Below are 26840 nucleotides of genomic sequence, written 5' to 3' on the forward strand. Positions count from 1 at the left end.
CAGACATTACAATATCCCGGTCACAAATACCCAGTCTGTATGGACTTATTTTTGTTCCTAAACTCTGCAAGCAATGGGACATTTTAAGCACAGAAAAATATGCATGTACATAACAACTATATTCTGTGGATAATTATTATCAAAAAATGTAATCCCTCTTTTATTTTGTAATGCAATTACTCTACATATTATCTTTCTCTGCTAAAATCATGCGCTCTCAAAGTCTGACCTACATACATGTCTAATCTTGAGTCATTCAAAAAATACAATTCATGCATATGTTGTATTTTGTGGAAAAAAATGAATGATGCAAATATATTTTTTTGTGATACAAATTTATTCCCAAAATATATTTTTCTGTGCTAAAAAATTCCCATTGTGCACACAGAATTAAACAAGAACATGTCTTTGGGGTGCCAAAGTTATTGGGATGAACTGAATGAAGAGAACAGAAGAGGGTACCTGTCTTTGTTTGTCTAGATTTAGCATGCTCCCTATGGTTAGCTGTAGATTGTGGCTGAAAGGGATGGCTCCCCTTTCAGATGCATTAAACTAGTGTAAACTGTCAAATCTGACCCATTTCTGTTATTGTTAGACAGTGGTTATGAGGATTATTTTATGATTCAGCGGTGAGGACAGTGTTTGATAACAGTAATGGTTGTATAAAAAAGTTTCAGAATATTCTTACTATTTCAGATTTAATTAAAACCATATTTAAATCATTAAAACCGTGGATGTTTTCATATCTCAGGTAAAATAAGATATGATATTGCAAATTTCCCCGCTGTGGGAATAATAAAGGATTATCTCATTTTATCTTATCTTATATTGTGTGAAAGAAGATGTTTTTTCTCCATAAAACCTGAAAAAAACTCTCATTGCTGTCTGTAACTTTATTTAAGGATTCATTGCCCATGTATTAATGTCCAGATTTATACATTCAAAATAGATCTGTGGTTAAATCTTTGGAATAGATTCTCGTTGTGAGGAGATTCTTTGGAATATAAACAATATGTAAGGGTTAACTGTTCTGAGATCTGTAGCATTGTATATTATTCCTTGTGCCATCTTCAAGATTTGTCCGCCCCGCTTGGATCCTCCTTCAACAATTGGACTATCTATCCAGATTGCCTCCAATCCACACTTTGGTAGCCATATGATTGAAACCACTTTATTTTGTAGGTGAAACTGAAAGTGAGTGGACCTGAAAATGACGGTAATTATTTGTCATTGCACAAGAAAAGTGTGTACCTGCACAATAAGTACAGAAGGTCAAAGTCATTTGAACCAGGAAGTCGGTCTGTAAACTGACTGAACCAGATGTTTACAACCATTGGTGTGTCTAAAAAAGGTCCGTTGTTACAGAATGGGACCCCCCCATTCATCCCATGGACCGTCGCTCACTAGGCACACTTAGACTTACTTTGTTCTAGCTTCATGTACACATGAAGCGCTACTATGCCAATGGCTTCATCACCCAGTACTCCTGGGGGCTAGTTCACAGTTTGTTTCTCTTCCAAAGAGGTCTGACTAACCTGGCTGTCAGATCTTCTGCAGACTAATGTTTAGCAATATCGCTGTGTTCCAGTCATTTTTCACCAGTTAGCTTCGTGGAATGTTGGTATTATTAATGATGATTATGATGATAATGATGATAGCCCAAACTAAAAAAATAAGACCCCAGCTGTAATAATCCAGAACTATCCATTTTTTTTAAGTTAATGGTTCATATATCCACATAACAATTAAACTGATTGAAGCGTTCCCCATGTGTAGTAGTTATGTCACGTTCAGGCTGCTGACAGGGACAACTGCATGTTAGTTACACTTCACAATGGCCTTGTCATATCTTTAACTAGTTACATGATCAGTATCCAACAAGGATGAAGTGACATCAATGTTGCATAAAGTTAGTCATCAGAATGCGGTATGTCTTAGGTCTTGAAAGTCAAAAAGAGGACTTTGTTGGAAAATAAGTAAGACCGTGACACTGTTTAAGCTTCTGCACTAACATATTGAAACAAGCTCTCTCTATTTGTTACAGTGACTATTCGAAGAGAACTGGGGAGTACAGGCCCTGTCTTAAAAGGTTGACATTGACCCAAGATACTGCTCCTGCAATAACCAGTGCTTACATGATTTCAGTGAACACGCGGATGTATTTCTCATTATGAATGCAGAGTGGGAAGTTTTAAGACCCCGGCTCCATCTGTGAGTGTGTCTTCTCTCAGGTCGTTCGTATAAAACAGTTATTAGGTTACTAATTTTCCATGTCTGATTGAAGCACAAATTTCCATTTGCAGATTCTCTTTAAAAATAAGCTTTTTTTTTGGGACACGTATTCTGCTGCTTTGGTCCTTGCTTACTAGATTAGTCGATCACAACAAAGGAGTTCCAGTAGCTGACTGGTGGCAAGTGTTCACTGTGGCAGGACAGTCAGTATGTTAGTAATGGTCCATTTCTGATCGGTGCAGTACTGAATGACCAGCTGGAAACTGAACTCTGACTGTCTGCTCTCCACCAGCTCCAGACAACGTAGAGACTCGTTGTTCCGGATAGAACCGCCCTAAAGAGAAAGACAGAGAGAAGGTCAGTGAGATTTACAGAAAAAGAATGGATAAGGAAGGTGAAGAATGCCACTCCATTTGGTGTTGTGTTCCTTCAGCCAGATACATTATTTATACAGTGGGTAAAATAAGTATTGAACATGTCACCATTTTTCTCAGTAAATATATTTCTAAAGGTGCTATTGACATGACATTTTCACCAGATGTCGGTAACAACCCAAGTAATCCATACAAACAAAAATAAGTTCAGAAATTAAGTTTTGTGTAATAAAATGGAATGACACAGGGAAAAAGTATTGAACACATGAAGAAAGGGAGGTGCAAAAAGGCATGGAAAGCCAAGACACCAGCTGAAATCTATCAGTAATTAGAAAGCAATCCTGCCCCTTCTCAGTGCAAATTAATATCAGCTGGTTCAGTCCCAACTGATGGCCTATAAAAAAGGTGTCTCATTACCAAGGTGTCACACAAGAAACATCTGATGATGGGTAAAAGCAAAGAGCTCTCTCAAGACCTTTGCAACCTTATTGTTGCAAAACATACTGATGGCATTGGTTACAGAAGGATTTCTAAACTTCTGAATGTTCCGGTGAGCACTATTGGGGCTATAATCCGGAAATGAAAGAACATCATTCACCATAAACCGGCCACGACCAGGTGCTCCTCGCAAGATTTCTGACAGAGGGGTGAAAATAATTATCAGAAGAGCCAGGGACCACTTGTGGAGAGCTTCAGAAAGACCTGGAATTAGCAGGTACAATTGTTTCAAAGAAAACAATAAGTAATGCACTCAACCGCCGTGGACTGTATGCACGCTTACCACGCAAGACTCCATTGCTGAAGAAAAAGCATGTTGAAGCTCGTTTAAAGTTTGCTGCACAACATTTAGACAAGCCTGTGAAATACTGGGAGAATATAGTCTGGTCAGATGAGACCAAAATTGAACTCTTTGGATGCCATGATACACACCATGTTTGGAGGTCATCACCCCAAAAACACCATGGTGTGGGGTTGTTTTTTTATCAACGGCACTGGTAAACTTCATATAATTGAAGGAAGGATGAATGGAAAAATGTACCGAGTCATTCTTGATAAAAATCTGCTGCCATCTACCAGGATGATGAAGATGAAACGAGGGTGGACATTTCAGCAAGACAATGATCCCAAACACACAGCCAAGGAAACTCTCAATTGGTTTCAGAGAAAGAAAATAAAGCTGCTAGAATGGCCCAGCCAATCACCTGACTTGAATCCAATAGAAAATCTATGGAAATTACTAAAGATCAGAGTTCATAGAAGAGGCCCACGGAACCAAGATTTGAAGACTGTTTGTGTGGAAGAATGGGCCAAAATCACACCTGAGCAATGCATGCAACTAGTTTCTCCATACAGGAGGCATCTTGCAGCTGTCATTACCAACAAAGGCTTTTGTACAAAGTATTAAATAAATTTCAGTAAGCGTGTTCAATACTTTTTCCCTGTGTCATTCCATTTTATTACACAAAACTTAATTTCTGAACCTATTTGTTTGGTTTTGTATGTATGGTTTACTTGGGTTGTTACCAACATCTGGTGAAAATGTCATGTCAATAGCACCTTTAGAAATATATTTACTGAGAAGAATGGTGACGTGTTGAATACTTATTTTGCCCGCTGTAGATATCCCAACACATCTGAGTGCATTATTGCAATTGTATGGCCAATAATTGTATAGTTTTGAATGAAGTGTTTCATTTTGCAAACTATCTGAGCTCTTCTGCTACTTGTGCGTAGCAGAAACCCTCTTAGTGACAAATCGCCAATATTATGTCTCAGTTTGGTAGAGAGCGGCACACAAGGATTTACCAATAAATCTAAGCCAATCAACCCGCACGGTAACTATCTGCACCCTTTCTGTAAAAAAAGCTCCCCAATCAGCTAACATATCGGTTACAGCTATTAATTAACAATATTCAATTCAATTCAATTCAGTTTATTTTGTATAGCCCAGAATCACAAATTACAAATTTGCCTCAGAGGGCTTTACAATCTGTCCACATGCGACATCCTCTGTCCTTCCCTCACATCGGCACAGGAAAAACTCCCCTAAAAAAACCCTTTAACAGGGAGAAAAAAGGAAGAAACCTATGGGAGAACGACCGAGGAGGGATCCTTCTCCAGGATGGACAGAATGCAATAGATGTCATGTGTACAGAATGAGCAGCATAACAGAGATACAACACATCTGACATAAATGATTCATATAATAAGACTACTTATAATAACAGCAGCAATTATTGTAGTAGAATTATAATTATGAAAATAGGGATAGTAATGTGATTAATAATAATAATCGAAGTAGCAGTGGGTCAGTCGGCTCACAGCAGGAGGCACGATTCATGGAAACCTGCAGAGCGAGAAAGCAAAAAGGTCTTCAGGGTGGAAGTAAAGCTAAAATGCTTAATGGTACAGGTAATAGTAATAGTAATGTGACTAGTAATAATAATGGTGGTAGTAGTCGGTGTCAGCAGGGCCGTAGCAGGATGCACGACCACGGTCCAGGTACAGCCACGATTTATAGAAGCCTGCGAAGCGAGAAAGCACAAAGACTCCAGGGTAGAAGCAAGTCAATAAGCGTAATAGTACAGGCAATAATAATAGTAATGTGACTAATAATGATAGTGGTAGTAGCAGTGGGTGTCAGCAGGGCCTCAGCAGGTGGCACGATGACAGTCCAAATATAACCCCGATTCCTGGGAACCTGCGAGGCGAGAAAGCACAAGAACTCCGGAGAAGAAGCAAAATCAGTAATGTGCATAAATAGGAGATTAATACATGAAGAGGGAGGGAGAGAAGAGGAGAGATGAGCTCAGTGTATCGTAGGTAGTCCCCCGGCTGTCTAGGCATATAGTAGCATATCTAGGGGCTGGGCCAAGGCGAACCTGAGCCAGCCCTAACTATAAGCGCTATCAAAAAGGAAGGTCTTAAGCCTGCTCTTAAAAGTGGTGAGTGTGTCTGCCCCCGGACTGAAACTGGAACCTGGTTCCACAGAAGAGGAGCCTGATAACTGAAGGCTCTGGCTCCCATCCTACTTTTATATACTCTAGGAACCACAAGTAACCCTGCATTGATTGAGCGCAGCTTTCTAGTTGGGTAATATGGAACTATAAGTTCCTTAAGATAAGACGGTGCCTGGCCAGTTAGAGCTTTGTAGGTAAGTAAAATAATTTTAAATTCTATTCTTGATTTAACAGGGAGCCAGTGCAGAGAAGCTAATACTGGAGTAATATGATCTCTTTTCTTAGTTTTTGTTAGAACACGTGCTGCAGCATTCTGGATCAACTGTAAAGATCTAAGAGACCTATTAGAGCAGCCTGATAATAAGGAGTTACAGTAATCTAGTCTAGAGGTAACAAATGCATGAACTAGTTTTTCTGCATCGCTTTGAGACAGGATTTGCCTGATTTTCGCAATGTTACGTAAATGAAAAAAGGCTGTCCTTGAGATCTGTTTTATACAAGAGTTAAAAGACAGATCCTGATCAAAGATAACTCCAAGGTTCTTAACGATAGTGCTGGATGCTAGAGCAATGCCATCTAGAGAAACTATATCATTAGATAATTGATTTCGAAGGTGATCTGGGCCTAGTAGGATAACTTCTGTTTTTTCGGAGTACACTGGAGAAAGGTTTGTGTGGTCTGACATATATATCCAGATGTGCTTAACATTAAGAAGTTACAGGTCATCCAGGTTTTTATGTCCGTAAGACATGCTTGAAGTTTAGAGAACGGGTTAGTTTCATCTGGCTTAATTGATAGATATAACTGAGTATCATCTGCATAACAATGAAAGTTTACTGAGTGTTTTCTGATAATATTCCCCAAGGGAAGCATATATAAGGTAAATAAAATAGGTCCAAGAACAGACCCCTGTGGAACTCCGTGACTGACCCTGGTTTTCATCGAGCTTTCATTGTTTACATATACAAACTGAGATCGGTCTGATAAATACGACTTAAACCAGCTAAGTGCGGTTCCTTTAATGCCTATTAGATGCTCCAATCTCTGTAATAGGATTTGGTGATCAATGGTATCAAATGCAGCACTAAGGTCTAGCAATACAAGTACAGAGACAAGTCCTTTGTCTGAAGCTATTAGAAGGTCATTGGTAATTTTCACCAGTGCCGTCAATGTGCTATGATTCACTCTAAATCCTGACTGAAAATCCTCAAATAAACTATTGTTATTCATAAAGTCACAGAGCTGATTTGCTACTGCTTTCTCAAGGATCTTAGAGAGGAACGGAAGGTTAGATATAGGTCTATAGTTAGCCAACACCTCTGGATCAAGAGTAGGTTTCTTAAGAAGAGGTTTAATTACAGCTAGTTTGAAGGCCTGTGGTACATGGCCCGTTAGTAAAGACAGATTGATAATTTCTAATAAAGAATTGATAATTAAAGGTAAAACTTCCTTAAGCTGCCTAGTCGGAATCGGGTCTAAGAGACAGGTGGAAGGTTATTATTAAAATGTCCTTCAATCAGAAAACTTTTGCAGCAAATTACCTCAGAATAGAACATTTGAAGTTTAGAAGACAGTGCCCTCTGCCCTTGTCTGCAGGCCAGGCTTGGTGCTGCTGGCTGGGTGAGGCACTTGGTTTGGCGTTTACACTGCTGTTGTGCAGAATCTGAAGGTTACATAATGCTCAGTTCAGCCTTTTGGTAGAAGGCTATAGTATATATAGTGTATTCTGCTCAGGGCTTTGTTCGATGATGTTAATACCGTGATAGATTGGCTGCTATGGTGATGATGTAAAATAGACTTCCGTCAGTTTATCTGGTAGCATTGCTCTTCTTTTAATGCTAAGCGAACTGGGTCAAATGCATCTATATTCCTGTATCTTTTTGACACATCATGTGTGTCCTGGTTCGAGACAAGACGAACCCCTGTTTCTGACCGACAAAGGAAAAGCCATGTCAAGGTCCTGGTTTACAACTCGAATACGTCCCCGCTGCAAACGATGTCCCTCCTCAGCAATACACTTCTCACTCATTCCGCATCGGGGCAGCTACCTCCGCAGCTGCTTTGGTTATGTTTGCCCAGGAGTCAAAAAAACTATGAGCGCTACTGTGGAGACTACCATTAATCCTCCATGCAAGATAATAAATAAGAAAATAAAAATAAAAATGCTGCAATTGAAAGTGGTTGGCTGGGTTTCACTACTCAATCGGGTAGTATGACCCCTCTCGGGATTCATGCTTGCATCCCCCCATGAAGCTTCACCTCATAGCTGAGGCCCACAGCAGGCTTGTGCCACACATAGATATTTCACATAACTGTTGGATGACTTCTCGGGATGCATGCTTGCACCCTTATGCGTAAGATATTTTGTCTACTAAGGTCTGCAGCAGGCTTTGCTGCTACACATAGATATTTTACATAAAGTAGGATGACATCCTTTGGGATGCATGCTTCATCCTTATATTTAAGATAATGTTTACCGAGGTCTGCAGCAGGCATTGCTGCTATACAATGATATTTCATATAACAGTAGGATGAGCTCCTTGGGATGCATGCTTGCACCCTTATGCTTAAGATAATGTCTACTGAGGTCTGCAGCAGGGTTTGCTGCTACACATAGATTTTCATAGTCCGGCTGATGCTCAGCATGGGCGTTATACCAGACTTGGCGTTGGGTTCCCTTGTTTTGGGGGTCTATGCATGGTGCTCCCTGTTTTCGCTTAGTAACCGCTTGGCCAATCCAGGGAGCACTTTAAGAGTGGAGCCACCAGCGCCAAGTATAACTGTATTTCCACTGTTGCAATAAATGTATAAAAAGAGTGTTCCTGACTAAAATGAAGCATTACGTTAGTTCATGCAGGACACGGAAGTCATACGCCCCAAGCTGTAACCAGCTGACAGCCAGCTGATTGAATCATAGCTTCTAATCGGCCACACACCAATCACAGCCAACTCTCACCAAAGGCAGTCCATTTAAATATGACTCCCTTCTCACTGATCATTGTTACACCAATGCTATTTCAGACTGTACTGCTGGCAAAGTTTTGCCTCCTCCACCCTTTTTAGTCAAGAGTTCATCTTGATGCTCAGCATGGGCATTATACCAGACTTGGCGTTGGGTTCCATTGTTTTGGGGGTCTATGCATGGTGTTCCCTGTTTTGGCTTAGTAGCCGCTTGGCCAATCCAGGAAGCATTTTAAGAGCTGAGTATAACTGTATTTCCATTGTTGCAATAAATGGATACAAATCTATGACGTGAGTGTTCCTGACTGAACTATATAAATATTGTTTCAGCCGATCCAAGCTGTCATTGGTTGAAAGCAGGGTTCACCGTGGACAGGTATCCAGGCTATCACAGGGCTGACACATAGAGACAGACAACCATTCACACTCACATCCACACCTAATTTAGAGTCTTCAATTAACCGGAGCTGCATGTCTTTGGACTGTGGGAGGAAGCCGGAGAGAACCCGGAGAGAACCCACGCTGACACGGAGAGAACATGCAAATTATTTTTACACTTTAATTCAAAAGACTTTTGATGTTAATTATATTATTATATATTATATATACTGTATATCAATGTTGAAGCAATACTGCTGATCTGACATTTTTGCTCAAAATGCAAAATATGTGTGTGTGTGTGTGTGTGCGTCTCTTTGTGTTTATGTAGTATCTATGTGTTTGCACACTGTATTTGTTCACCTTGAATAAGAGGTTTGCTCTACTTTCATTAAATATGAGCCCCATCTCCATTATGTGTGTTTACATGTACATCTTAGTTTGTGGAATTATAGTCAGGCACCAAAAATAGGTCCCTCTATGGCAAGAACAGTAATATGTTTTAATGAACCTGAGTCTGAGAGACTAAACCCATTTGTGTCAAACTTGCTGTATGCTTTGCTTTAAAATAATATGCTTTACATCTTGAACAAGAACACACACAAACCTACAACACACACACACACACACACACACACACACACACACACACACACACACACACACACACACACACACACACACACACACAGGAATGACCATCACTAATGGATGGTTTGTATGAATCATCTTTCAACACAAAGGGTCAAACAGTCTGGGGATCTATCCATGGTGTAACCAATGAATGTCTAGCGACAGTTTTACAACAACAAATTCACTATATAAAATCCTTCATATCTCACTGGAAACTAATGTAAAGTGTCAATACAGTAAATATCATTTCTGAGTGAAGTTTATAAACACTGAAGAACACAGACATCAGTCAGTATTAGACATTCCTTCTGTCCTCTATCCTCCTGTATCTTGTCCTCCCTCTGCTTATTCATTGCCTGCAGGGACCGCTGGTAAAGGGAGGAGGGCTGCTAGTGTGTGCTGTGTTTGTCTACATAGCAGCAGTGGATGAGAGACTGTGGAGAGAGAAGATTTAAATAGGTTTCACTTTCATTTACATATCAATGCTTGTTGAACAGATGTATTGGGGCTTTTTACTCCCATTTTGTTTATTGCAGTAACAAGCGTCAACTTCACCTTGTTAACTTCAGTGTCTGCACCACAGCCCCTCTGACTCTTTTTGCTGACTGTGCTCTGCGTGTGTGTGCTTGTGTATCTTTGTCAGTGTGTAGTTTGTGCAGCTCAGCCATGACAGAGAGAGAAACAGAGAGCAGTGGAAATGGTGCAGCGTGGTAATAAATTACACCAAAACATAAAACATTACTAACAAAAAACACCAGTAACGAAGGCGGCAACATGGCGAACTCCGTGGAAGAGGACCCCTCTCCTAATGAAAAAAGGAACTTTAGATTCATTATAGTAATCAAAATCCCTCTGCTGAAAGACAGCCACTTGGCTTTCTCGAAGTGTATGACCTCCTGAGTGACTTCCAACAAGTGTACTTAAAAGTCTGTGCTCTACCTCTTGGCTTCCCTGAGGAGTACAGCTCAGACTAAGTGTCGAGAAGCTGAGTTAGAGGATATACAAACACACACACACATTCTTCTTCCCACAATCTTTTACATGCACGTATGCATGCATATACACTCAGGGAAATATCTGGCATTTGTCCAACACCTTGTCCTCAATTCAACAGTGACCCCTTTGTCATTCTTCAGAGAAGGACCATGCTATTGATTCCCTGCTATTAAAGGCGGGAACAGTAGTTAATCAGTTGGTCAGACAGAAAGCCATCAGACAGGCAGTCAGCGGGTGGGCTGGCTAGTCAGTGGGTTCACCAGCATGTCAGGCAATCATTCTGCCAGGTACTCAATCAGCAAGTTATTCACCTCAAAGATGTGGTGAGTCATAGCACTGCATGACAACAAAGAGCATAGAAGATTGGAGCACCAATCATGAAGTGCTTGTACAAATGCAATTCATATAAAAGCTAAACTCAATGAGATTTTCATGCTGAAATAAGAACAACAAAGCTTTGTTTTTGATATTTTTAACATGAAGTGTGCCAAAGAGCCCAGTACAAAGGATGTTGATGCTAGATTCAAATTGAGGCCTTGAGGCTTACATAAGAGGAGAAGGCCAAATCACTGCCCTGAGAAAGGGCCTGAGAAAGCACTGAACCAGGAGGAGAGGAGCCCAGAGACAAAGTAACAAGAACAACATAAAGAACCACAACAAGCCATTTTTTTTCTAGATGAAAAGAAGGAAGAGCAAAAGCTGGTCATTTATTATTTGACCTGCATGTCACCAATGTCTGATCCTTCTCCACCAAAAGAAGAGCCAAGGACTATTCAAGAAGACGGACCCCTGGAGGTGGACAGCAATAGGAGGAGATGGAGTTTAAATAGAAACAGACATTTAAAGTGCTATAAGCTAATACAATAAGTAAGTGAGATAATAATCATTGGAAGGATATACAAGAATAGACATGTGTGATTTAGCCTGTAATCATTATTGTCCCAGTATATATTAATAAGAAATATATGACTTTTCATGTGATTGTTTTATGATAAATCTCATGACTTGTAAAGGAGAGGTTGGACATGAAGTCACAATGACCTTTTATCACCAAAATCTAATCAGTTCATCCTGGTGTCCAAAAGGACCTTTTGTCAAATTTGAAGTGTCATCTAGCATGACCTTCCAGTTAAGAAAACATAATGAAGTGCCCTCTAGAATTACCTTTGAGTAAAGGAAACGTGATGAAATGCCCTCTAGGATGAAATATCATTGGAGAAAACATAATGAAGTGCCCTCTAGAATTCAATTCCAGTGGAGAAACTGTGTTGAAGTGCCCTCTAGGGTACTTCCTGTGTGCTGATGCCCTACTGCGTGCAGCTGGGGCCGTTGTTATAATTATCACCCCTGCCACTCAGACAGCCTGAGTCAGCCACTGTATGGACATGAGGTCACAGTTACCTAGACATTTAACCTTAGCCACCAAATTAAATTATACACACACATTTACCTTGCTTCCAGGGCATCTGTAGAGAACCCAGCTTCAACCACAGTAAGAAATAAAGCACTTTAAAGGGAGTGACTGTGTAGCAGGTTCTCTGTGCAAACTTAGGATGCGGTTCTTATATCAAATAGTTGGGTTGGGCTGGATTTGACTAGGAGATAATTGCGGGTAGTGGGACAGTCCTTGTGTGGAACTTTCAAAACAATGGTAGCTACATTCTTATTAGGTGTTATTTTCAGTGCTGTCATTCTCTTCATGGTTGGATTCACACAGTATATTGTGGTCAGTTCTTGCTTTTTCTCCTACTTTTTCCTACTTTGATTGCACCTGCAAGCAATCCATTCTCACTCAGGAAGTTATTTGACTAGGCCTGGTCCTTAGTCCTGTGTTATGTTCTGTAGGGAGTGTAATGAATCGTGGTAAGTAATCACTTTTTGCAAAATTAAACTTTTTATTTGGCTACCTTAAGGTAAGTGGTGTCCATCAAGGGAAAGAGTAAAAGTAGACAAACAAAATAAATAACTTATATCACAAAACACTAGTCTCTATATAAGAAAACACTACCTGCTCTCAGGCAGATTTTTGTGAGGCAATTCTTTCCCCTCTCTCTTTACTTATTCCACACTCCTTTATTTTCCTCTATTGATGCCTGCTCCCTTAGGGTCAAGCTCAGTTCAATATGGAAAGAGATCTACCTATCAATAATTCACAAATACTGACTGCCCGCTTGACATGAAATGCTGTTTCTCTTTTGCTTCACTTTGTTCCAGCACTGCCTCACTCCAACTCTTCCCTTTTCATTACATCTCCATTTAACTTTCTTTTTATTCTCTCATCCTGCCTTTCAATAGGTCCCATCTCTTTCTTCCTTCTTATCTTCTTCTGCCTGTATGCACAGGAGAACCCTTCTTCTCTCCTGTCCATGTCTCCCTCTATGTGTTCAACCTGTTCTCTCTTGCGCATGCACAGAGGCCTCCTTTATGGTAAATGGACTTGCATTTATATAGCACCTCTCTAGTCTTCTACATAACTTCTACACTATATGTCAGCGTTCACCCATTCACACACCCATTTATACGCTGATTGCAGAAGTCGCCATGCAAGGTGCTAACCTGCCCGTCAATTCGTGGTTCAGTATTTTCCAAGGATACTTGGACATGTGGACTGGAGGAGCCAGGGAGAGTTGGCCAACATCCGATTCTTGGACTACCCTCTCTATCTCGAAGCTACAGCTGTGAGGCAGAATGTGTTGGTGTGTGGTAAACCTACACTTATTATGACCGTCCTACTCTACATTGTCAATGCTAAAGATCATAATAATAGTAAGTAACTCACTAACATTGCTAGACAATCAGGCTTTATGTGATGCTTCGGTGCGATGACAGTGAGCCAAAGCTTGAAAACAATGACATCAAGACCCCCCCTCCAAAAGACAATGCTCCACTGCCACCTGTGGTCAACCTACTAGGGTAACAGTTTCGGTTAGAGAAGATGGAGAGGAAGAGCGTCAGATTGTGTTGGGCTGCTTCTGCCCCCCACTTACATAAAGTACAAGCCAGTGAGCCATCTCAGGGTGCACACATGTCTACCCCTGCCTCATTGATCTCCATACGGGAGACAAGAGGAAATAAACTATGTTTGAAATTGCACACTAATATACTATTCATACAAAGTGTGACTTAAAATTAAGTATGTCTGTAGCGCATTCACGCAAAGTATGTGGAGTCCTGTATATATGCTACATTTGCCTGAATTTTTGAGTAAGAGATATGAGGTTACTGCATATACGCAACATTACATTTTAATATGTTTTAATGCGAAAAAGTAAATGTTTAGATCCCCAATATGGGGTCAGTTTATCCAAATAAACCCTGTTAGGAACAGAGCGGCTGGCGACGCGGCCCGGCTTGTTAGATTTTCAATGAAGATAAAAGTTCTCATGTGTCACTTTATTAGGTTTTAATTAATTTTCAAGTGAGGATGGAATTGTTAAGATCCCCAATAGGTGGTTTATCTAAATTACTTCTGTTTGGAAATTGCAATGTGATGGAGGTGCAGTGTGCCTTGAAACCGGCCCAGCTTTTGCCTGAGCATACTTCAGAGTGAAGAGTCTGTTGGTTTAAGCATACTTAATTGTTAATTTAGTAGGCAGTAAGTAGCACTGATTGTGTGTGTGTTACGCAATATGTTAGTATGCAATTTTGAACACAGTCACTGACCTGATGTCAACTGCTGTGCTTACAGGCGAGCCAGTGGTGATGCCTTCACAGACCTCATCTCCAGCTCAGCCCTTTCCATGTCGGTCCCCCTTGGCCATCATTTCGTTTATGGAAGGTCTGGCGGCGGAGAAGGCCGAGACAGGTTATCACAGCTTTTAAGCTGCAGCCTGCAGTTTGTCTCTGGTCCTTGCGTTTGCCATGGCACAAAACACTCAAGTACTCAGTCAATCATTTCCAAAATTCACATAATGCTTTTCTCTTACGAAATATCCTGCGTCAATCAATAAGTATTGTTATTTAGCCTGTGAAAAACAACATTTTCACTCTGGTCTGAAAACCTTGGCTTAAAGGGGCAAACTAGCGGCAATTAAACAGCACCATATATTACATTTATAACACCACAATAACAATAACAAAAAAATACATTTTCCCCATTTTTAAGGATGATAACGTCATATGTGATGACAGACATTCAAAGCTTCATTCGAAAACCTCAATCAAAGCTTTTAATGTAAAAAAGTAAAAGACACAAGTCCCAGCCCTTCCACGAATCCTATTTAGGTTTATGTGTGAAAACTCCTACTCTGGCAACTGACAGTATTAGACCAGCAAATTATGAAGATATTTAGAAACATTTACATAGCTCAGTCACATCAATAAAAAAATGGTTTGATAAAGTTTAAGTGTAAGTTGCTTTTCGCACATCCGAAATTACGGAAAGACAGGTGGAAGGAATGTTCATGATCTTGATGTAATTTTAATACATGACAGGAAAAATGGAGAACCACTGATTTTATCTGTTGTGGTTTTCCAGGTGCATCAAGTTTATTTGCAGCTGTAGCAGGCAGCAGTTTTTAGTAAAAAAAAAAAAAAAAAAAGCTCCTTAAACCTACCATACCAGCAGCAGTTTTGGTCCAGCAGACAAACTGCAAGAAGTTCTGGCTATATACAGAATAATCGCGAATCGTCTAAGGCAAAGACTGCCTTGTGGATGTACAACTGTAGTGTGGTTTACCTGAGTGAACGTCCAGGTGAGCTTCATGTGTTTGGTAGCTGCATAGCTGCACTCCAGCAACCTAGGTCTGCTGTTCACATCCACAAGACACTTGTTGTCGTCATCGTCGATTGTCGGACTCATTACTCCCAGGTGAAGCTGCTGAGAGCTGGTGTAGTAGACATTCTGCTGGGAAACAGAAAGAAGGACTAAGGAGGGAGAACTTTCCAAAGGTGCTTGATGGAGGCCTTCAAGAGCCTCAGTGACAGAAAGAAAGACTCCTTTCTCTTTAGCTGCGGATAAACATCAAGATGGACAAAAATGTCAGTCTCCTCTTATCTTCTTCTTAATGTGCATTTTTTGGCATTTTCTGCCTTCAATGGATAGTTGACAGTAAAGAGGCAGACTGCAATTGGAGGAGGTGAGAGGGGTATGACATGCAACAAAGGGTGCCTATTGGAATGGGACTGGTGGCATTGTGGTAAGTTGTCAAATTATTCTCTCTAAGTCTTATTTGTATTCAACTGCGTACATTTAAGCAACATCAAACAATGCAAAGGAGAACTGATTTCTGGGGACCAAACATACTGTATTGTATCTTTTCACTGTAGATGCACTGTAAATCATAAATTATATCTCAAACTTCATACTTGCCTCATTCCACCATTATGACTTGCAGTTGGACATTTTTGTACTCATAACTTTGTACCTTGCATTTTTCTCCATCTGTTGCATTTTATTTTCAATTATATCTATTAGACGTATTGTTCTTCTAATGTTTATTATTATTATTGTTGCTATTATTCTCATATGTCTTTGAGCACGAAAACGAGGTGCTTAGGCTTCTGGTCAGCTATTGAAATTTGGCATGCGAGTCAGTTGTGGCGAAAATAGACGTCTGATATGGGTGTTGAGCTACGGTGTGACAAATTGGCTTGATAGCGCCCCGTTTTGAGCACCCCGGCAATGGGTTTCACCAACGTGTATGAAATTTGGTAGGTATATGAAACATGATGAGACATACAAAAAAGCCACTCGGAGGTTTGCCCAAAACCCAACAGGAAGTTTTGACCGTTTCAAGGCACCCTACTTTAACCAACTCCTCCTAGGGATTTAACCCGATTAACTTCAAATTTGGTCAGTATGATCTTGAAACGTTTGCAGTGAAAAGATATCAAAGTTATCAAACTATGTATCCGTAGTGTTGTAGCTCAGCCATACATTGTCTAATCTGCTCTAAATTTCTCATAAATCATAACATTCTGACCCTGAAGACATCTACATGACAATTTCAATCAGGAGAAACTTCAATAAAATGTAACAATAATTTATTACACATAAGAAATGAATAATGCAAAGTCTTTAGCGATTGGACTCCATAGCTCAACCGTCTAACAGAGGGGCAGTGGTGCTGAGGTCAGACAGGCACAATCCCCCTGGAGTCCAGACACTGGTGGTGGTGGTGACGTAGTGAGTTGTTGCATCTGATGATGAATGATGAGCAGTACTGTGATGCCGACTGGAGGTGAGTGGTGTGGAGGAGGGTGGCATCTGATCGTGCTGAAATGACAACTGACAGCAGCAGAGAGTAGAACATTTTTAAAGTTTGACAGCAACGATGTGATTGGCTTAAGGAAACCGTGGCAGACTGAGGTCAGACAGGCACAATCCCCCAAAAGAGAATTATTTTATATAAATATATAAAATAAATAACTTTTCCTACTGCTGCAGAAACTCCAAAGCAGAAACTGAAGATTAGTCATGAGACAAGGGTAATGGGTAAAACTTGTTAGAATGAGCTTGTATGAATTGAAATCAAGCCATAGTAAACCATAGCAAATGAAGGGGTAGGGTTTAGATAGAGTGCAGACAAGGATAGGGGAGGTCTCGATAGACCGCAGAACAGGATAGTGCAGATAGAGGTTTAGATAGACACTGTAAAGTCTGGTGGATCTTGACAGATCACAGAATTGATAGCGGGGGTCTTGACAGACCGCAGGAAAGGACAGGTGGGGGTCATGTTAGACTGCAGAACATAACAATTGTGGTTCAAGTTAGAACTCAGCACAGGATAGTTGTGGGTCATGTCAGACCGCAGAACAGGATAGCTGTGGTCAAGTGAGAGGACAGGATAGGGAGGTAGAGTTTGACCAGAGAGAGATCAGAGAGTCCCCCAAACTGGATAAAGGAGATGTTTGACCAGAATTTGAGAAAAGCGGTCGTTCTTGACCAGGTCGCTGCCGACCAGGAAATGAGAATTTTGGGTCACTCAGACCAGGTCATGTTAGACCAGGAGAGTGAAAAACTGTCATGTTAGACCGGGAGATTGAGAAACGGTCTGTTAGACCGGGAGATTGAGTAACGGTATGTTACACCAGCAAATTGAGAACAAGGTCACGTTAGACCGGGAGATTGAGAAACGATCCGTTAGACCAGCAAATTCAGAACACGGTCACGTTAGACCGTTGAGGGAGCACAGCTCTCTAGTTGGGTAATATACAACTAAAAGTTCCTTTAGATAAGATGGTGCCTGGCCAGTTAGAGCATTGTAGGTGAGGAGAAGAATTTTAAATTCTATTCTTGATTTAACAGGGAGCCAGTGCAGAGAACCTAATACCGGAGTAATATGATCTCTTTTCTTAGTTTTTGTTAGAACACGTGCTGCAGCATTCTTGATCAACTGGAGAGATTTAAAAGACTTATTAGAGCAGCCTGATAATTACGAATTGCAGTAATCTAGTCTAGAGGTAATAAATGCATGAACTAGTTTTTTGCATCGCTTTGAGAGTATTTGCCTGATTTTCAAAATGTTACGGAAATGAAAAAAGGCTGTCCTTGAAATTTGTTTTATACAAGAGTTAAAAGACAGATCCTGATCAAAGATAACTCTGAGGTTCTTTATGGTAGTGCTGGATGCCAGGGCAATGCCATCTAGAGAAACTATATTGTTAGTTAATTGATTTCGAAGGTGATCTGGGCCTAGAAGAATAACTTCAGTTTTTTCGGAGTTTAACATCAAGAAGTTGCAGGTCATCCAGGTTTTTATGTCCTTAAGACATGCTTGAAGTTTAGAGAACGGGTTAGTTTCATCTGGCTTAATCGATAGATATAATTGGGTATCATCTGCATAACAATGAATTATAACAAATTATTCAGTGTTTTCTGATAATATTCCCTAAAGAAAGCATACATAAGGTGAAGGTGGTCCAAGAACAGACCCTTGTGGAACTCTGTGACTGACCTTGGTTTTCATCGAGGTTTCATTGTTTACATATACAAACTGAGTGCGGTTCCTTTAATGCCTATTAGATGCTCCAGTCTCTGTAATAAGATTTGATGGTCAATGGTGTCGAACGTAGCACTAAGGTCTAACAATATATATCTTTAACCTAATAACAAAGAGTCAACTTTACCATTGACCTTTGATCAAACGTAAAATCACATTTTGAGATGTCAAAAAGTAATTTCCACTGTTGAAAACGAATTGAACACTAGTCAGCCAAACTGATTAGATGTTAAAGGCCTTGCTATAGTGTTGAGCATGTGTGAATGCTTTTGAGTGCGGTTTTGGTTTCTGTGCATGTGCATGTACACTAATGAGAGCGATTAAACCTGCATCTGTCAATAGCTTGAAGCTCAGCTCCCAACGGAGAGCTTATTGCTATCTCCTCTTCTGTCACGGCTTCTTAAACCTCTAATTGAATGATTAACACAGTGCTCTGTTAGACAAATAGCATCTCTCATTACAGATGTACACATTAACAAGCTTGGAATGAAAAAAGCCTGTAAACTAGGCTAATTATCTTTTTTGATGTCCACCTTCAGCAGGTGAAACACAGTTGTGCTGTTTAGTCATCAAATGCTGTATGACATAGTTTAGAAAAAAGTTGTTTGCTGCCAATGTACAGCACAGCACAGCACCATGCATACACTCACCGGCCACTTTATTAGGTACACCTTGCTAGTACCGGGTTGGACCCCCTTTTGCCTTCAGAACTGCCCTAATTCTTCGTAGCATAGATTCAACAAGGTGTTGGAAACATTCCTCAGAGATTTTGGTCCATATTGACATGATAGCATCACGCAGTTGCTGCAGATTTGTCGGCTGCACATCCATGATGCGAAACTCCCGTTCCGCCACATCCCAAAGGTGCTCTATTGGATTGAGATCTGGTGACTGTGGAGGCCATTGGAGTACAGTGAACTCATTGTCATGTTACATTACATTACATTACATTACAGTCATTTAGCAGACGCTTTTATCCAAAGCGACTTACAGGAAGTGTATTCAACATAGGTATTCAAGAGAACTACTAGTCACTAGAAGTCATAAGTGCATCTCCTTTCTTAAACAAGCATCTTAAAGCATAAGCCAGAGCAAAAGTATAGTGCAGAGGCAAATTACTACGAGAACAATAATTGCAACAGACTAATACGAATATAATAAGTGCTACAAACTACTACGAATAGGATAAGTGCAGTAAACAAATACGAATTCAATAAGTGCAGCGAACTGATACGAATACAGTAAGTGCAACAACTAATACGAATGCAATAAATGCTACGAGGAAGACTCAGGGTAGTACTTCTTGAAGAGGTGAGTTTTCAGTCTGCGCCTAAAGATGGGCAGCGACTCTGCTGTCCTGACGACGGTGGGGAGTTCATTCCACCACTGAGGGGCCAGGACAGAAAAAAGCTGTGACCGGGTGGATCAGCCGCAGGGACCTCTGAGCGACGGGGCAACCAATCGCCCCGAGGCCGCAGAGCGAAGTGGTCGGGCGGGGGTGTAGGGCTTGACCAAGGCCTGGAGATAGGAAGGAGCTGTTCCTTTCGCTGCCCTGTAGGCTAGCACCAGAGTCTTAAACTGGATGCGAGCTCTTACAGGGAGCCAGTGTAGAGAATGGAGAAGGGAAGTTGTGTGAGAGAACTTGGGGCGATTGAACACCAGACGTGCTGCAGCTTTCTGGACAAGCTCCAGAGGTCTGATGGCCGACGCCGGGGCTCTGGCAAGTAGTGAGTTGCAGTAATCCAGGCGGGAGATGACCAGAGCCTGGATGAGCACCTGCGCCGTCTCGTCAGTGAGGAAGGGGCGAATCCTCCTGATGTTGTAGAGGAGGAATCTGCAGGAGCGTGTGACCGATGCAATGTTTGCTGAGAACGACAGTTGGTCGTGTTCAAGAAACCAGTTTGAGATGATGTGAGCTTTGTGACATGGTGCATTATCCTGCTGGAAGTAGCCATCAGAAGATGGGTACACTGTGGTCATAAAGGGATGGACATGGTCAGCAACAATACTCAGGTAGGCCGTGGCATTTAAACGATGCTCAATTGGTACTAAGGGGCCCAAAGTGTGCCAAGAAAATATCCCCCACACCATTACACCACCACCAGCAGCCTGAACTGTTGATACAAGGCAGGATGGATCCATGCTTTCATGTTGTTTACGCCAAATTCTGACCCTACCATCTGAATGTCGCAGCTGAAATCGAGACTCATCAGACCAGGTAACGTTTTTCCAATCTTCTATTGTCCAATTTTGGTGAGCCTGTGCGAATTGTAGCCTCAGTTTCCTGTTCTTAGCTGACAGGAGTGGCACCCGGTGTGTCTTCTGCTGCTGTAGCCCATCTGCTTCAAGGTTTCGACGTGTTGTGCGTTCAGAGATGGTATTCTGCATACCTTGGTTGTAACGAGAGGTTATTTGAGTTACTGTTGCCTTTCTATCATTTCGAACCACTCTGCCCATTCTCCTCTGATCTCTGACATCAACAAGGCATTTTCGTCCACACAACTGCCGCTCACTGGATATTTTCTCTTTTTCGGACCATTCTCTGTAAACCCTAGAGATGGTTGTGTGTGAAAATCCCAGTAGATCAGCAGTTTTTGAAATACTCAGACCAGCCCGTCTGGCACCAACAACCATGCCACGTTCAAAGTCACTTAAATCCCCTTTCTTCCCCATTCTGGTGCTCGGTTTGAACTTCAGCAAGTCATCTTCACCACGTCTAGATGCCTAAATGCATTGAGTTGCTGCCCTGTGATTAGCTATTTGTGTTAACAAGCAATTGAACAGGTGTGCCTAATGAAGTGGCCAGTGAGTGTATATTGAACAGCTTATGCTTCATGTTGAGATGGGTCAGAGAACCATATATGGACTGTCAGCCACAGCATTGTTTAGATGCCCCTAAAGGCAAATATCTTTAAACTTAGAAACTGTCAATTTTGATATTCATAACGCCTTCAAAGATTCATCCTACGGGGAACTTGAATTTGTATAAGAAAATGGCATGGCATTCTGCCCATTAGATTTGTCAAATATTTGGCCTGAAGTTAGTGTTGGTTGAAAGGTCATAGGGTTACCAAATCTGTCTTTCCATTGCCTGCGACAACGGCCACTGTAGTAATTATGAGTCTTGGGAGGAACAAAGTGATTAGTGTGACAGTGTTTAGACAAAAATATATCTACTTGTCTATCTATATCTATCTATATCTGGGGATAAAAAGCAAATACTTTATCATCTGTGCAACAAGTACTAACATAGAAATTGGAACCTAAATCTCTGTCTGCAGTCTCTCATCCACAGCTGCTATGTTTACACAAAGACAGCACACAAGATCAGCCAAAAGCTTTTTCTTTGTAAATGTCTCTGCTGTGTGAGACAAAACAGCCAGGACAGAAGATAAGAGGGCAGAGGACAGAACAAAGAAGACAAGAAGACAGAGGACAGGGGGAAGAATATAGCAAACAGGAGGACAGGAGGACAGAAGATAGAAGATAGGAGGACAGAGGAAAGGAGGAATGACTTATACTGATGGATGTCTGATCTTCAGTCTTTATAAACTTCACTCAGAAATGTTATTTATAGATTAACATTATAGATTTGTTTCCAGTGAGATATTAATGACTTTTTATAGTGACTTTGTTGATGTAAACATAACTGATGCTGCTCTAGAAACTAGTGTAGGTGAACAGAGTATTGATAAGAGTAACTCCTAGTTGAGCTTCAACCACTAGATACCACTTTAAATTTACACATTGTTCCTTTAAAGGCCCGATATGCTAGCACCAAATTAAAACAAAACCTTCGGCATTTAAAAATAAAAAAATTAAATGCTTTTCTATTTTTCAAACTACTGACCTGAGGTTAAAGTAATACTTAAAGCGTAACTTAAAGCTTAATGTTTCTTTTTACACTGCATTTTAACAATATAACCAATTCTTAAAATACAGCGAACAACAACTATTTGATCACTTTATTTTTTTTTAATAAGCAGTCGCCAGCCACCGATGTGTGTGCTTCATAACTAGTAACTAGCATGCACTGGTGACCCTCGAAACTTCCTTACGCCACTATCCTAATGGTACTGAGCTACAATGGACAGACCCACTTGTTTACCAACTGGGCATCTGATTTTCTGTATGAAAATGACAAATCACTCCTGGTGAGCTTCGAACTAAAAGTTAGGAATGTAGTTGGACAGGCTAATCAATGGTGTCTTTCTCAGCCATCTACTCTTGTGGAGAGAAGAAAATACAAAGAAATACACACAGCACCAGCTGCAAAGTTGTCTATGTACATAATGAAGGGGTTCATCCTGTCGAGTGATGCACATAACAAACTGCCTAAAAAAAGTAATTTTTCCTCCTGCACAGTCAAAGAGAGAGAGAGAGAGAGAGAGAGAGAGAGAGAGAGAGAGAGAGACAATTACGTAGTCATTTTTTTTTTACAGTCATTTAGCAGACGATCGTACACTGATCAGATTGGTCACATAGGTTTACAGACAGCCATTTTGTAAATGGATTATTTCAGTGCAATGACAACCATTTCGATGTCTCCATTTTATACCACCTTTTAATGAGCCGTAAAATTAACCGTCAGGCTCCTCTACATTCTACTGCTCGTGAGGCTTTTTGCATTTTTTCACCGTGAAAGCTTTTGTTGGATATTAATACCATGGAGTAAGATTCTATAAATATGTAAGATGGCATTTGAACCCATACAGAGATTGTGACTGTTTTTCTTTCCAACTGATGAATAGACACTTACTCACAGATCAATTTTGTCAATGGTTAAAGTTTTAGAAAGGATAGTAATTGGGTTTCCCTGACACGCACATTCTATTCAAGTCTGGTAATTGCATTTTCCAAGTATCAAACCAAAGCCCTGGTGAAATAGCTCTATTTTAAATCATTAATACACTTCCATATTTTTCCCTAATGATAGATCCATGTCTTATCAAGTCTCTTTAAAGTAGGAAAAGTCACTTTTGGAGAAAATCTTTTTCTCTTTCCAAGTAGCAAGGCTGTGTTTATAAGTTTAATCTATTAGACGTTTACTTCTGCTAGGTATGTCTTTCTCAAGGCCTGGCTGTTTTCTTCAGCCTCTTACCAATTAAATTCTGCTACACGATTATAGCTTGTTCATTTCTGCCTGAACTGACTTACAATTTCAGTTTCCTTGTAATTTTCGTTGTGTTGACACCCACGCAGCCACCCCCACACACAGGCACACTCAGGCATTTATATTTCTACAAATAGCTTTTATCTTTAACAGCATATCAGTATGCTTTACCCTGAAACTAAAATAGTATCATAAAGAGTTGAGGACTTGTGAGAGTGTCCTCATTTAACAAAAGATCCAAGCAGGTCCTCAGAAAGGTAGAAACACAAGAATCAGTGGCTTGAAATTAGCCCCCAATTCAACAGCCACATAAAATTTCGGAAATTACCAACTGCGAGACGGGTTTTATGTTAATAAACAGGCAACGATGTGTGCAGCAAGGGGGCAGAAAATGTATGGCTTCATCATTTTTAAATTACGCAACTTGAATGAAAGGAAATGAAAATGAAAGGACAATGAAATACTTTTCTAGAGATATATTTATATGGGGTCTTTGCTTTTCTACAACTTTTTTTTAAGAATGCTGCATGTTTAGACACAACCAGGCTGCAACCTTTGGTTCTGAAAAGTGACGCCGATCCATAAGTGCCTGAAACTTTTTATCATCTGTAGTCACAATATGAGAGCAGTGCAGAGCGGCAACCATGAGCTAGCATGTTTGACATGCTCACATACACTAACATCCACTGAAAAACACGCAGCCTGCCGGACTAGGTGAACAGAGCAAAAAAAAAGCTTGGATGACAACAAACAGAGTGACAGCAACTTAATTCTCTGCTCAGGTAGACATTACTCCATGATATCTTTACATAACAAATAGTTGTTCTGAATATCTTAAAGAGAAGCTTTGAAAAGTATAAAAGAGCAGAGCATTTTGATATTTAATGGCTTCTGCTTAACAAAGAGTAAAGATAACATAAATGTATAATAATGCTAAAACAAACCCACCAAAATAAGATAATAGCCGGAAACACAGAGATGGCTTTCTTATTTAGTGCTACATTGTCACTTACTAAGCTGAGACAGGTGTTTGAAAGTGAACAATTGAAGCTAGGTTTACACTTGAAGCTAGGGTTTACACCAGGGGTCTCAAACTCAATTTGGCTTGGGGCCACTGCTGGTATTGTCGTCTCATAGGAGGGCCACTTCAACGTTCAAGCACTACAAGAAAGCGCAATATTTTTGAAAATTTACTTTTTTATTTCCATGTTTTTAATAACTTATTGAAACATTGCACTGAACCAACACATACAATCCCTGAATACATTTGTGCTTTATTCTATTTCTTGCCAGAGACCTGGCAGCGCTTCTGCTCACACAGCTGAGCAACATTTGCCCTGATCAAGGTTACAGTAGAAACTCTGAGTACAGCTTCAACATGGGCATCACTAAGTACTTGCATTTATTAAAGTTCATAGTCAAGAAAAGTTTTTCACACAGATACGTGCTTCCAAAAAGGCACATTACCCGACTGAACATTTTTGACAGCTCAGGGAAGGATGGAAGTAATTCTCTCATGAATTGTCCAGTCATGTCTGCTTTTCCCTGTGCCTCTCTGAATTTAGCTTTTAGATCACTGTTGCACTGCAAGTCAATAAGTTCCATTTGCAACATACTTGGGACACTCTCCACATCAGCTGAGAAGGGGTCAGCAAACAGCTGGAAAGGGTCACAGCGTGCCTTGAAGTCAGCAAAACGCTGATCAAACTCCTGCAGAAGGTTTTCACTAGCACAGGCATATTCACCACCACTGAAGGCTGTGCCCTCCTCCACGAGAGACCTGCATGTTGTGAAATGGCTGAGATATTTTACAGAAAGCTGAGTTTTCCACAATTTCAGTTTAGCGGAGAAGGCTTTCACATTTTCATAGGCTGCAGTGATAAGCTGACCAGGGCCCTGGAGCTTCAGGTTAAGGATGTTCAGCTCCTGTGTTAAGTCCACTAGGAATGCAAGGTCCATAACCCACCCTGGATCATCAGGTTCAGGAACATCCATTCTGTCATCTTCCATGAATTTCTTCACTTAAGTCAAAAAATCTCTTCAGGACACTACTAAATGATGTACTTTTACTAAAGTAAAGTACATCACCATATGTTGTAAAAAGGCCCTGAACTGGCGGTGCTGTAAACTCCTGGACCTGATGTAACTGATACATCTCAGGACAACACATGACATGCTGCACAGTGCCTGTTGGTGTACGATGCAGTGCAGAACGACTGCTGGATCTGCATTTTCCTCTAACTTTCTTTGAACCAGCGCTACCAGTCGGTCATAGACGGGGCTCCATCCGTGGTAATGCCCACCAGTCTGTTCGCACAGCTCCTGAAATATATCCTTGGCTGTGGTTCGGCCGTGCATTGGACACAAACTCAGCAGCTCTTCTGCTTTATCGGGGGCTGTTATTGCCGACGGACAGGTGTCGGTATGTGACTGCAGACCACATTAGGCTACATTATTTTCTTACTTTTCTTTTATCTCGCCGCGTACGCATCACTTTGATTTATTTTGTCAGAGAGAGACATATATACGTATAATGTCCCGCTGGGCAGCAACTTAAAAAACTTTTTTTTGGAGGTGTTGTGAACGCAGCGCGCTGGGACGAATGTCCGCGTTTGCCTCATAGAAACGAGGCAGCCAGCCACGCACGGAAGAAAACTCTCCATGGCAATGCCGCTGTAACTGTCACTCATTGAGAAATGTTTCTCTGCTTGCATCAAGCCCGGTCGATGTCCCGCCCCCGAGAGCCATATACCCCACCGTGATTGGTAGGTTCGTTCAGCTCCGCACACAACACTGTAAAGTGCCATTCATATAAAACTCACGGGCCGCACTAACATTAAACTTTCATATTAAGGTGGGGGCCACAAAATATCGTCTAGCGGGCCACAATTGGCCCGTGGGCCGCGAGTTTGAGACCCCTGGTTTACACCAATATTGCTATTGATACTTTTACATTACATTACATTACATTACATTACAGTCATTTAGCAGACGCTTTTATCCAAAGCGACTTACAATCAGTAGCTCAAAGTTATATTACATACCATTACATATCATTCACCCATTCACACGCAGATGACAGGGCTACCATGCAAGGTGCCAGCTGCCCATCAGACTCTAACTAACATGCATACAACATCCAGTCCACACCGATGGCAAAGCCTTCGGGAGCAACTTGGGGTTAAGTGTCTTGCCCAAGGACACATCGACTGCCAAAGCCGGGTATCGAACCGCCGATCCTCTGAATGGA

The 26840-nt window shown here is 40.9% G+C and overlaps 1 protein-coding gene across 1 annotated transcript in view; it reads right to left on the minus strand.

Moving 5' to 3' along the window:
• Nucleotides 1-2419: 2419 nt before the first annotated feature.
• LOC129107956 (polypeptide N-acetylgalactosaminyltransferase 18-like) overlaps nucleotides 2420-26840 on the minus strand; it is a 204446-nt gene continuing 180025 nt past the window's right edge. Inside the window, 2 exon segments of the mRNA XM_054619569.1 lie at nucleotides 2420-2566; nucleotides 15213-15377. Of these exon segments, the coding sequence (XP_054475544.1) occupies nucleotides 2420-2566; nucleotides 15213-15377 (312 nt within the window).

The sequence above is a fragment of the Anoplopoma fimbria genome, chromosome 19 (genome assembly GCF_027596085.1).
Source record: "Anoplopoma fimbria isolate UVic2021 breed Golden Eagle Sablefish chromosome 19, Afim_UVic_2022, whole genome shotgun sequence".
NCBI classification, from domain to species: Eukaryota; Metazoa; Chordata; class Actinopteri; order Perciformes; family Anoplopomatidae; genus Anoplopoma; species Anoplopoma fimbria.